This window comes from Belonocnema kinseyi, chromosome 5 (assembly GCF_010883055.1).
Source record: "Belonocnema kinseyi isolate 2016_QV_RU_SX_M_011 chromosome 5, B_treatae_v1, whole genome shotgun sequence".
Lineage (NCBI taxonomy): Eukaryota > Metazoa > Arthropoda > Insecta > Hymenoptera > Cynipidae > Belonocnema > Belonocnema kinseyi.
Window position 1 is genome coordinate 112,634,266 of NC_046661.1, and position 14,031 is coordinate 112,648,296.

The 14,031-nt window shown below is 27.6% G+C and overlaps 1 protein-coding gene across 4 annotated transcripts in view; it reads right to left on the reverse strand.

Annotated features, from left to right (window-relative positions):
- The window catches only part of LOC117173105 (baculoviral IAP repeat-containing protein 6), a 113,445-nt gene that overhangs the window by 67,805 nt on the left and 31,609 nt on the right, over positions 1-14,031 (reverse strand). For 2 of the 4 annotated variants that reach the window (XM_033361490.1, XM_033361489.1), the window contains exons 10-15: positions 10,710-10,860; positions 10,396-10,620; positions 9,437-9,691; positions 5,850-6,129; positions 2,369-2,536; positions 1,855-2,151 (exon numbers count right to left, since the gene is read on the reverse strand). In XM_033361490.1, the coding sequence (XP_033217381.1) occupies positions 1,855-2,151; positions 2,369-2,536; positions 5,850-6,129; positions 9,437-9,691; positions 10,396-10,620; positions 10,710-10,860 (1,376 nt within the window). The remainder of the gene's footprint in view (positions 1-1,854; positions 2,152-2,368; positions 2,537-5,849; positions 6,130-9,436; positions 9,692-10,395; positions 10,621-10,709; positions 10,861-14,031) is intronic. The other 2 variants (XM_033361492.1, XM_033361491.1) reach the window with 1 other exon arrangement.

Consider the following 14,031-nt stretch of genomic DNA (forward strand, 5'->3'; position numbering starts at 1 on the left):
CCCCCCCCCCCCCCCACGTAAAGCAGCATAGAAAAATCCTTGACCTACCACCGTTTTAAAGTGAAGATTAAACCAGTTTATAGGTAATCGAACAAATATAAAAAGTATAAACTCGCCATCAAAAAGTGTACAAAATTAATTAAAAATAGAACTCTGACTTAATTTATAAAATGTTTTTAAGTTGATAACAATCTATAAGGTCAGAATCATGAACTTTAGAGCATGAAAAATAAAGTCGAAGTTTGTAGAATTTATTCAAATTAAGATTCCAGTTTGAACTTGAAGGTATTCGCATTTATAGAAAATATTTCAAAATATTGATTACAATTTTTTAAAGTCCTACGCACCTTCCTACAATTTTTGTTTTCTAATTAGGAAGTCCCTGGTTTCTCCTTTTTTCAAATGCCGTAATAGTTAAATCGTCTCCGATCTTAAATGATTGTAATCGTTTTTAAAAGTTTTGAACATGCATCTCTTTTAACTTCGAATACAAGTTAAATTGAATACAAAGTTGAATTGATCTCGAAATTTGATTATTGTAAATTAAAATGTTCATTCCTTTTAAATTTGAAAAATAAATCTCAACCTCGCGTTATAATTCAACCGCCTTATAATTCAAAAAATATAAATATTGTGTTGTATTTGGAGAAACGTTTCAAAATATACAATAAGGGCATGTCTGGTGAACAGTTTTTATTTTATTTAAATAGTGCAATTTATTCATTTTTTATTTATAATGTAACTGAGGACAGAGTTTTAGAAACCAAGACAATTATTTGAACAAACAGAAAAAAAAACCAAATGGGCCAGAAAGACGTGCCATTATATAATTTGAACCATTTCCCAACATTACAACGCATATATTAATTTTTTTAATTATAAGGCTCTTCGAAGACAAAAGTCATAAACAGGTTGCATGGAAAAAACTTCATCAGTTGGAAATACTGCGCAGATGTAAGGGTAACCAAATTTTAAGCGTAAAAAATAAGTTTAAATTATATCAAATTTCTATAATTTAGAAACGATTCCAGTTTAAAAGCATTACCATGTCAAAAATAAAAATATTTTGAAATGCGAATTAATTTTTTTTTAATCCCAGGCTCCATAATACATTTTTTTCAAGAAGAATTAGAAAATTCCTTGTTTTCCAGCCCTTTTTAAACTTGCTTGAAAATTGAATCAACCTCGATTTCAAAATGTTGTAAATTGAAAATGGCTAAGAAAAAATCTATTGGTTATTATATAAGAATCTAAAAATCCAACTTTCTGAAATATAAGATTTTACATTTACTGCTATTTTTATAAAAAACGCCGACAAACGATACCGAAAATCCAATTTTCATTTCTAAAATTCGTAGCACTGCATGACGCTGTAGGCTTCAGGAGTACCAACTTTTAAGCATGGAAAATAAAGTCAAATTGTAACTCATCCTGGAACTTTTGGGTTTAGAAACGATCCAAGTATGAACACATTCGAATTTAAAGTAAAACTAAAATTCCGAATGCTAACCAGATTTTTAAAAAATCTCAGCCTCAATATTTTTGTCTCAATTCCCTAATTTCATTATAATTTCAAATGACGATGAAGGAAACCTTTATCGTTATCATCAATTCGCTCCATTCCAATTCTTCTCTTCGCTAAGAATAAAAAAAACAACCTTTTTTCAAGACGGACGAAATTTCCGGTTTTTCACCCCTAGAAACTAAGAGTGGCCACCCTGTAAAAAACGCGTGCGTGCGCTGGTAATGAATGCTAAACGACCAATAATCTTTCCATAAAACTGACGAATCAGAAACAAATGAAAAAAAAAAACCAGGAAAAAGTAGAAAGATCTCATCTACGTTAAAAGCTACCTTTTTCGCACTGTTGTCTTCGTTTTTGCTCGTGGAGGTACCAATATTCGTACCGGAGGATTTTTCTTTAGATATAGCAGAGTCTAACATTTGCGAGCTATCATTTTGCAGAATGTGCCAGTACTGGGCTTCATCTGGCATACTAACTTCGTCACTGATCGACCGATCGTCGGGCGTTAGCGACAGGTGCACCGTTGGCTTCTTTGTCATTTCGGCTTTACAATGACTAATTAAATCGCCATACAGGGTTGTCAACTTAGCCTGAAGATCTGGTCCTAGCGAGCCAGCATCCAAGTTCTATAATGGACAATGATTCGCAACGATATTTACATATTTATTACACTTTGCAACTTGAGACCTTAGACCTTAGATTCTACTGTTTTACTAGTTCTCAAATTTTCGGGTGCTAGCTCTTCAGTAATCACGCACATATTGCAAATACGCAAATATTTTGCCATAAAAAATTAGCGACGCCAAGGAGAAGATCGCAGGAAGGATTTTAAAACAGACTTACGTATGAGTGTTGGATTATTTTTATTCCAAGAGTTGGATTCGCACTGGTCCCAGGGTGACTTGTGTCGTAGATTGTTGGTCCCACATTGACTACATTTACTCCGGAGTCGATTTTCTCCATTTTTGTACCGTCCGAGGCGGCGTGACAAGTGAAATGCAGTGGTTCAACCTGAAGAAGTTGGAAAAAAATTCAATATTTTGCGGGAGATTGTAAAAGTAAATGAAGTAAAGGGACAGTTCAAAAACTACGTTACATTCTCCCAGAACAGGAAAAATAAGGCGATTTTTCAGGAAAATATGGAAATAGAACGGGAATAAATGATTAAAAATTAAATTAATGTAAATATCATATTATATTTAATATGAAACACATTTTGAATGTACAAGAATTCAAGGCGAAATATATTGCATTTTCAATAAAATATTTGAACTTTTAAAGAAATAGTTAAATAATCATTACCAAAAGATAATTTTTTTTCAAAGACAGATTAATGTTCAACAAAAAAATTCATTTTTAAAGAAGAAAGATTAATGTTAAAAAAAAATTCATTTTTAAAGAAGAAAGATTAATGTTCAACAAAAAAATTCATTTTTAAAGAAGAAAGATAAAATTTCAACCGAGAGTGATAAATTTTCTACCAAAAGACGAATTTTCAACCAGTTTAATTGAACAAAAAAAACGAACTTTTCACAAAATAGTTGAGTTTTTAAACAAATAGAGAAACAATTGATCAAGCTTAAAAATCTTTGTGAATCTTTTGTAAACTTTGAAATCCTAAAAAGTCTTGAAATCATTAGAATCTTTTTGAAACTATTGGAGTCTTTAAAATCTAATGTACAATGCATTTGTCAAATCTTCCAAAATCTTTTTAAATCGCTGTGAAGTCTTTTGAAACTATTTTAAATCTTTGAAATCCTTGAAATCTTTCTGAAATATTTGTGAGGTCTTTTGAAACCGTTTGAAATCCTGGACATCTTTTTTTAAGCTTTGAAATTTTTAAATCCTTAAAATCGTTTCAAACTTTTTTAAATCTTTGTGAAAATTGTCGAGATCGTTTAAAATCATTGGAATCTTTGAAATCTGCTGTACAACACTTTTTATGAAAACTATTGAATCCTTGTATAATTATTATATTAAAATCTGTGTGCAATCTATTGATATCGTTTGAAATCCTTAACATATTTGAAATCTTTAAAAATCTTTTGAAATTTGATGTACACGCCTTTGCGAAATCTTTTGAATCCTAGTATAATCTTTGCAGTCCTTGAAACCTTCTGATACCTTCTGAAAACTTTTGAAACATTTAAAATCTTTCTAAAATGTTTGCGAAATATTTTGTAGCCATTTGAGATCTTTGAAATCGGACGCACACACCTTTGTGAAATCTTTGAAATCATGAAAAATTCAAGGAGATTATCAGATTTTGAAGGTTGAAAAAATTCAAGGGAATTCCAGATTTTTAAGGACGCTAGATACCCTGGATAAAAGAAAAAAATTACCGATCTTAAATTGAATTCCCGGGGTTTTCCCGGTACACTAGTCAGAGTTGCCACAAGAGTCTGATTATGAAATTCCATGACTTTTCCAGGTTTTCCAGGTAAAATTCTGAAAAACAAACTTCCAGGTCTACTTCTTTTTAATTCAGCCAATTAAATTGAATTGTAACCAATTATAATGCAATGGTAATAGTTTTTCAGTAAGTTTTATTGAAACCCAAAGGATTTCCAATAATATTTGTAGCAAAGTGAAAAAAAAGTATTCTGTAATCGTAACCATATGAGTTTTTTTTTTTTTATTACTTTAAGAACAATTATAGTAAAACTATTCATGCAAAGATTAAGATTAATAATGTTAAAATAAAACTTTAAGATCGCAAGAACTAATAAAATTGTCTTTATTCAAATTTATCCAAATTTAATCTGTTCACGAATTTCTTCTCCAACATCTTCCAGTTCATTTTGCTTTTCCTATTGAATCTTCCATTTCTTTTCAGTTAATTCTAACAGTTTGTCTGATATATTTGTCTTTTCTTAAGTTTTCTTTTCCAATTTTCAAATAAAGAATTCGCAATAATAGGGATAATAGGGATAATATTTGGATGTATAAATAACAATTGAACATTTATTATTTGTAGGCAAAAATTGAGTAATTTTAAGAGATACGAAGAAGTTTTGAAAAGATTCAAACTTAATGTAAAACTTGAAATGATAGCCTGAAAGAATAAAAACATTTTCTTAAGATTCCTAGGAGAACTAAAAATAATTTTTCATTTTAAAAAATTATTTTAAAGAATGTTTAAAAAGTTTTTCAAAGATTTAAACCAAGTTTTCAAAAAAGATTCTAGACGATTTTAAGAAAATTTTCTAAAATTTGCATGATAATTTTTAACCTTTTTAAAACTCTTAAATATCGCTTAAAATTACATATATTTTTTCTGCAAATGTTAATTTGTAAATTATTCATCAAAATTTAAAATTTTCACTTACAAATTAAGCATTTTGCGAAATTTTAACGATTCTAGGTTTTCTATGTCAAACAATTCAGTTAAAGATTGTTTACTTTCAAATATTTGGTTTCAATTTACTTGTCTTAAAAAATTCAAATATTGCTAATTATTCAATAATTCGTCTTTATTTTTAATTAAAAATTTCAAATTGAATAGGTTAGAAATGGAATATTTTAGAGTAAAACAATATTTTAAATTTAATAAAATCGTTTAATTAAGAATATATTATTATAAAGTTATTTTTAAGTTGAAAATAGTTTCTAAACTTTCAGTCACACGTTCACATTTGTTTAATGACTAAGATTTTTAAATTGAAACCGTTTAAGTTTTAACGTTAAAATCTGAAAAATTTTCAATTTTTAACTGGTTTAAAATCGTTTTATCAAATCGTTTTTGTTCACTTTTTATTACTTAAAGTGCAGATAAATAACAAAAATGTTTTTATCCCAAATTTTCAACATCAAAGGCTTTTAATTCTTATTTGTTCAAGTCTTTAAGAAAGCATTTTAAAATTCTTTAAATTAAAAATGTAAGCTTAGAAATAAAAATTTTAAATGGAACATTTTTAAAGTAAAAAAATTTGGAATCACGCATTGTAAGCTAAATAGAATAATTGAAAAATATAAAAATTCAACTAATTATTTCAAAACTACTGAAATCGAACGTGAACAGATTTTTCTTCTACAAATTTGTAAAATTCCTGGTAAAAAAAATGCAATGTTATTTTCCGGGTTTTCCCGGTCTCAAAAAATTCCCGATCCAGCGGTCACCCTGAATAAAATACTAAATTAATAAGACTTTGAAATAGAGACGATTAAAAAAGTTCCAGTCATTTTTTCAATATTCCCGGACTTTTCCAGGTTTTCCAGTAATGTTTTTTAAATTCCATGACTTTTCCAGGTCTTGTAGCAACCCTGTTAGTCAAAAAGTGGCAAAAGCAGTGTGAGTTCGAGAGGTGTAAAGAAAAATTCTCACCTCAAGAAGACCTTTCATGCTGTGATTGGAGGTCAGAGTCTTCAAACAGAGCTTGCTGGGTACAGCCAATTCAGTTGAGGGATGAGAAGGCAGGGTGAGCAAATCTCTCAAATCAATCGAATCTTGTGGATGACTTGAACTCGTTGCCGTGATTGAAGTAGTTGCTTGTTCGCCAGTCACCGTGCTCGCATAAGTAATCGGTGTCGAGCTGAACTTCGGAGGTACTGGTGGATCCATGTCGAAAAGTTCCGTTTCGAAAGGAGAGTTGTAAAGGCCGAATCTGGAATTATATTTCATATCAATTAATATTTTATCATAATTAATAATCAGGTCTAAGATCGACTAGAAGATTTAAAAAGTCGCAAAAGATTTCAAAAAAGAATGTATGCTATTTGTAATAGCCTCAATTTAAAATCGTATAACTGTTAACGCGTTCAAATTAAAATGATACAATTAATAATGTTATGGATTTCAAATATATATATATATATATTTTTTGTCAAGTAAGAAAAACGAAGAACATAGCACATTTTTAGAGGAGTAATATTTTTTAGTGTAGAGTTTTATTCAAGCCTATTTCTCCCCACGATACTCTACGTCACCATTATTTTTTCTTTACGCGGTACCAAAACAAATTCAATTAAATATGAGTAAATGTCATCCACTATCGACTCCCTAACTGTCCTTTTTTTCAAATTTATGGTGTTATATCTTTTAAAAGAAAGTATAAGATCTAATTGTTAAATATACACATTTTTTCGAATTAATTGTAGAATTCTGCTCTTTTCTCGTTTCGAATTATATTTTCAGAGTAAAAATTTCTTTTTAAATGTTTACGAGTTTTTATGTTATCGGATAATGAACAGTTTTTCATCAATTTTATGGCTTAAGAGTTTCATTTCCAGATTTAAATTGGTCATGAATCAAAGACTTTTGAATAAATTAATATATGTGAAAAATTAATTATTTAAGTGACTTTATTTGGCAAAAAGAACAAATTTACAAGCCAGAAAAAGATTAGAAGAACAATATTTTGAAGGTGAGCCTTTGAAAGAATATTAATAATAACATGTATTTCTTACCTGCAAAACATTTGGTTGCTAGGTTATTCGCACGTGAAAATATACTTTAAAATTATATAATTTTGTTGTTGCTAAGATTGTCATTTGGTAACACAACATTTATTTTCATTGAGTGATGTTAGTTGTAAGAAGGAAAATAATCGATATTCCCATTATTTATTTGTTTAAAAATAATTTTAAATAACCTTAAATTTAATGGATTTATTAATTATATTGTAAATAAAAATAAGAATATATCTCAGTTTAGCTATATGAAGATTTCGAAGCAGATTTAATAATTTTTTCGACATGAGAAAATATTTGTAATAACGGAAATATTCACCATTGTATTGAAAAAAATAATTGAAATTGTAAACAAGGAAATAGATCTTCATCTTGCTTATTCTTACTCTCACACTTATTATAATTGATTTTATTTGAAAAATAAGCTATATATTGTTCTGAAATATTTTTTTAGAAAAACAAATTTTAAATGAATAATTCGAATTTTTTCATTTAGACCCATATAATTTTCAGACTTTTTAGAATGATTACAATGTAAAGGTTTGTAATATTTAAAATTCTTCCATTGTAAACAGTAAAATCGAGAGTGACTTGAATCTGCAATTCTAAAATAGTTTAATTTTTGATGCCTGGAAACTAAAGTTTTTTGCTTCAAAATCTTACATTTCTAAAGGTTTCCAATTTCAACTTTCACAATAGTGTAGTTTTCAATTCAAATATTAAAAATGTGATGACCATTTAACTATTAAATATTTCAGAATGGCAACATTTTATATTAAAGATATTGAATCAGGTTTAAATTTAATAAATTTAAATATTCTAAATTGTTTGGTTCCAATTTTAAACGTGAAAAATTGTCTAATATTTTTAATTCTTCGAAATCGTAGAAAATCGAATTGAAAGATTTGATATAGTTGCTTAATTTTCAGTTTAAAGGGCTTGCGATGAAACACTGTTTATTTAAATGCCTCCAAAATAAATAAAAAATAATAAAAAATGAACACAATATTTTCTAAAATTCAAGCCTTAAAAATGAAAGGAATTTAGAACTAGAAATTGAAAATTGAATTATTTTTAATTTGAAAATGTTCAAACATATTGAACACTTCAAACTCAAATTTAAAAAAATATAGAATTTGAAAATTAGAAACCTAGCAACCTTGTTTTGCCTTCTTTCTTATTTTTAATTTTCACGTTAATATCTTAAAATTGACCGACTTTTAGTGGAAGATAAGAAAAAATAATTGATTAAAATTTTTAAAAATATTTTAATGGAAGATTGCAAGAATTAAATAATAATTTGAAGTGAAGCGTTAAAAATCAAACGATTTGAAATTAAAAAGTTAATAATTGTGTTGTTTGTTTAAAACTAAAATATATAAAAATTAAACTATCTAAAATTAATAACACAGTAATTGAAAAGTTTATTTAATTTTGAATGACGACAAAACTTACAGTCCTAAAATTCTGAATTTTTATGTTGAATGCTGAATTAAAAATGTCTCCCCCTTTCATGAGTTTTAATTTTACAATTAAAAATGAAATGGTCGAATTTTTAAAAGTATAATCAACAATTTGCCAACTGTTCATTAAAAAAAAATTATATTTACTAAAAATTACATTAATGTTAAAGGATTTTAGTATAAAAAAGTTTCAATATCAAAATTCAGGTAATTAAACAATTTGTCAGTTTCATATGAAGTTTCAAATCATTTAATGTTCAACGTTTCGTAGTAAACGTTCATTTTATTTTTAATGTTTCCCCTTAAAACTTATTTCATTTGTAACGTTTTTTTCTATTAGAATTATTAAATTTGAAAATAATCCGTTTTGAATGGTATAAATGACAGTGGATTCAATTTTTTATTTCAGACAAATTAGTCTAATAAATTTTAATATATTTTTTTAATGTAGTCACAATTTCAAATTCTCGAATTTCAGAAGCTTGGTTTTTGAAACATTCAATTCCTAATTGACAAACTTTAACCGTTTCGAATTAAAAAATTATTTAAATTCAAAAGTGTTCAATTTCAAATAATTAAATTTTGAACTCTCTTAATTAGAAATAATACCATTTTAATTCCTTTGCATTTCAAATTATCCAATTTTAAAAATTCTAATCGGAAATGATTGAATTTTTAACATTTTTAAAATGTCTTATTTCAGAAATTTTATTCTGAAATCATTCAATTTCCAAAATTTTCAAACAATATCAATTTTTAATTATTTATTTTTGACAGTTTTTGCTAAAAAATTATACAAGTTCGTACTCTTTTAATTCCCTTGGATATACTGTCTTTTTTGTAATTTTACGTTGATAAAATTGTTTGATTTTAATTGTGCAATTCATATATTTCTTCATTTCAATTCAAACTTCCTGCTAGTTACTTTCTATTTAATAATTGGAACCACATATAATCACTGTAAAAGCTTTTCTAACATTTCAGTGCAGAATTAACATAAAAGATAGGCTCTTGAAATAAAAAAGAAAAGATTAAATACCTTGTGGCGAGGAGCAAGTGGTAAGGATTGACCCGATTCGACATTTCGGTGGCGATTTGTTGAACGAGGGAAATGCATTGTTGAGCGATGCTGTGGGTTCTGTCGAGGGGTAATAATCTCGTAATCAGGATTGCCAACCAACGAAGTGATCCAGCCCATTGGACACTGACTATCGAAGGTAAGAGTGTTACAGAGACGGAAAGCACCGCTTCTTCAAAGGAATGTGGCAGAGGATCGTCCAGATTGTGAAGACCCCTTTACACAAATTATTTATTTATTAATTAAAAAATGACCATTGTAATTACAATACTTTATCAAGGATGGCCGTAAAATTTCATTTTTGAAATTGCCTTACTTTTCCCTGACTTATTTCACATTTCCCCTAACCATTTAATACAGAATCTTATATGAATATCAAAATTTCTAATTTCTGACATAAAAAAGTGATTAATGTTCTTTTAAATTAAAAAGAATTCGATTAAATTTATAAGAATTCAACGTGAATTTTCACGGATTCGGTATCAATTCATAAGACTTGAAAAAATTCAAGTGAAATTGAAAAGAATTCGAATTAATTGGAAAAGACTGATTCCAAAACCATTTGGAAAATTTTAGTGCATTTTTTAAACCTTCAAAAAAATAATAATATTTTCGGATGTTTTAAATGATTCCGAAGACTTTTGTATAGTATAAAATACCTTTAAATCCATTGAAGTCGCTTCAAATTATGTAAATCTATTCAAAATTGTTCGGAATGTTTTAAAACACCCGAAAATATTTTAAATAATTTGAAATGTTTTGGAACTTTTTAGAGCTCATGAATATTCCTTGGAAATTTTAGAAATCCTTTCTAAATAATTCACGAAAATTTCACTGGCCAACAAAATCCCCCGACTTTTCCATGATTTCCGATATTTCCTGACTTGTGGCCACCCTGCTTAATAAAAAAAAATACTTACTCGCTACATAAAACAATGAGTTTTATACACTTGTGCGAAATGCTTCTTCCAGCGTGCAAAAGACAAGTTTGCAATAAAGCGGAAAGTTTCCCCTGGACACAGCGCACAGTTTCTAGTTGCATCGCTTTCGTTTCTACACTATTCTGACAAGTTCTAAGCCTCGTAAGTCTTATTGAGACGACCCAGATGAGGATATCGAGTGCGATTGACTGCGTAATCGGCGACCTGGCACCAAAATTTCATTCGTTAGAAGTGGAATACATATTATTATTAATTCATTAATACATTTGTCTAAGATTTATTTATGAACTTACTTATCTGCTGTCTGTAAGCAGGCAACAGAAAGCAGATTGTTGATAAACTGTTTTGATTCCAGCATCGCACAACGCTGCAATCTTTCGTGAGCAATATTCGTTGGTAGCACCTTTCGAACGGTGATCGAAATCTCGTGGATCCAATCACAACCTAAATAGAAAATAAATTTATACTTAAATCCAACAAAATTATATTGATCATTTTGCATTATTTGTGAGTATTTCCAATTTTTATTTTCATAATTTGTTATCATTTGATGAAATTTCGTATAAAAAAATCTTAATTCTATTTCTTACATTAGGGTTGATACGAAATTTTGATGTCTAAATTCCAGGTCGTTCCCACGTTTTATCGAAGAAATTTATTTAAAAAATTCTAAACCTCACGCTGACAAATCCATTCGAGAAAAACGAAACACATTCAGAGGACGAGAAAAATATTATTAAATAAGAATAATCGCCAAAAATGAAAGTAATAAAAATCTTATTTGAAATAGCTCTGAAAATTAATTCCTACTTCATTAATTTCAGCAAAATTAATCAATTTTCTCCAAACAAGATAAATTTCATTTCGGGGTCATTTTAAATCCCAAAAATGTCTGCATACTTTGAATTATTAAAATAAATTGAATTTTAATTTTACGGAAGCTCATATCTTAATTACTCCTTTGATTCGCCAGAGTCTAAAATATTTTTTTCCCTAAATTTCTAATTATGTTAACTATTCAATGTGTCTTTGTGATTTAGCAATTATTTGTTTAAAAATTCCAAATTTTCCAGGGATCACAACGTAAAAGGAGCTCAAAAAAAGGGGAAACAGGGTAATTTTTCACAAAAAAAAGGAAAAATAGGGGACCGAATCCATTTCAAATCAGGCAGGGCCCTACATTAGAAATCGCAAAATCTCTCGTGGATAAGCTGTTGTTTTTTAAAGGAAATTAGGCGATACGTATTTTTACAATTTGCAAAAAAAATGGTCTAAAAAGTTATGCGTATTTGAATTTTTTGCTTTGTTTAGAAAAAACTTGAAGTGTTTCTTTATGCCTCTATATCTTTTGACCTAATCGAGTCTTCTTTTAAAATCCGCGGAAAATCAGGAAAATATTTAAAATTAACAAAATGGCAGCGACTTTTTTTGACAATATTATAAATCTATTTTCTCAAAAAACACATTTTTAAATTTTTTGCCAATTTTTATTGAACTTGTACTTTGATAATGAAGACATCTTGTAAGCTTGATGCTTGCTAAATAACTTTCTTTTTCCAGGAGAATTATTTTTTCTTACAATCGGATTTTCTGCTTTTTAAAAGTTTTTTAACATCCTTTTTTACGGTCAAATAAACATCGTAATTTTTTTATGATATTTAAAAATAAATTTGAAGACTACTCAAAACTCCTATACAGATTTAAAACTTAAGCGGCTCAATTTTGAACGTTTTAATTTAAATTGCATACGTTAGAACATGTGGATTTTACAGTTGATAAAATCGAAATATTAAATTTTTAATTATTTAAGTTTGTACATTTCAATTATAACGTGATTACCTTCTAATACTTCTTTTTGAAATTACTATATACTTTATATATAAAAGATTCAAACATTTGTTATTAGTCGTTTTTCATGGGACGCGTTGTTGTTTTAATCGTAAAAAGTAAAAACAAAAATTAAAAATTAAAATTTGTTGGAAAAACACAAGAAAAAATGAATAGACAAAAGTATTTCACATAAAAAGAATTACAAATGTTATAAATCAATTTCTGATAGGACTTATAGTTGATTTTTTAATTGTAAAAAATAACATAAAACGTTAGAAAATTAAAATTTTTGGAAAAATTAAACCAGATACGAAAAAAAATTAATAGATCAAAATTGTTCACCCAAAAAAGATCCACAAATTTGTTCTAAATAACTTTTTTATAGGACGTGTAGTTTTTGTTTTAATCGTAAAAAATAAAATTAATATGTTCCGGGTGAAAATTTAACAATTTGGTAAAAATGTATGTATTGTGTTGAAAAATGGTCTTGTTTTTAGTACAAAAACATTTTTTTTTAAATGCAACTGTTTGGTTGAAAATTAATCTGTTATAGTTGATGAATCCAGTATTGTGTTAAAAATTCGGATTTTCTCGTTAAATCCAACTGTTTTTTATTTCAAATAAAAATATTTATGTTTTGTAACGCAAACTATTGCACTTTTTTTCGTTGACAATTCATCTTTCTAGGCTAAAAATTAAACTCTTTGGTTGAAAATAGTTTTTTTTTTTTAAATTACAAACCGAACTTTTTACTTAAAGTTCAACTGGTTCATTGCAAAGTAATATTGTGTTAAAAATTCACATTCTAAGGGTTGAAAACTAAACTGTTTAATGGAAGACTCGTTTTTTTGCTACTTTAAAATTCAACAATTTGGTTTAAAATAAAATTTAAAATGTTTATGCAAAAATGTGAGGAAGTACGAAGACATTTTGTCACTTTTTTAAGCCGATACTGCAAAAATACAATTTTAATATTTTCTTCAAGTTTAAATGAAATGTTATATAATAAACATTTTATAATATTCTTGGGGTCATTTAAAAGGTAAATTTCTATAGAATAGCAGCAACTTCAAATCAAAATTACTGTTAAAATGTTTGCTTGCATGGTAAAATATATCAAATAAGTAATCATTAGGTTACTATCAAATTTATTACAAATATAATAATTTCCCAACGTTGTAAAATGTTTTTCATATTAGATTTTATTTGAATGTTAAGAAAACATTGAAATTTTCACTATTTTTACCAATCTTCTATAAAATTAACAAAATGCCTTTATTCTGGGTTATTTTATATATAATTTCGATAGTCTTCAATCCATTTAAGAGAACAAGTTTTAAGCCATAGTAGATTTTTAATGAAAGAACGAAATTCCTGAACCTAAATGACAATTTTGGATTTTTCTTCGATTATAAAATTCTCGGTTTTTCTGATTTCCGGTTCCGATAGATACACTATTCAATCAATAAGTGTTATACTGTAAAAAAAATTCTATTGAATTTTACATCTCTGGTAGATGTAAATAAAAGGACCCTCGTGTATCGGAGTAACTTTAAGAATCTGTTGTGATATTCCAATTCGGTCGATAATTTTACACGTGATAACGTAAAATTCATTATGTGAAAGAATAAAATAAAATCAAATTTATCAGGGCGACAGGTTACGAACACTCGAAAGCTCAAACTTCGTACGAGGGTAGTTCAATAAGTCCTTAGAATGACCAACAGATGGCGCGCGAATCGCTCCAAATCATCTGTTTTCAGTCAGCACCACTCCCGACTAGAT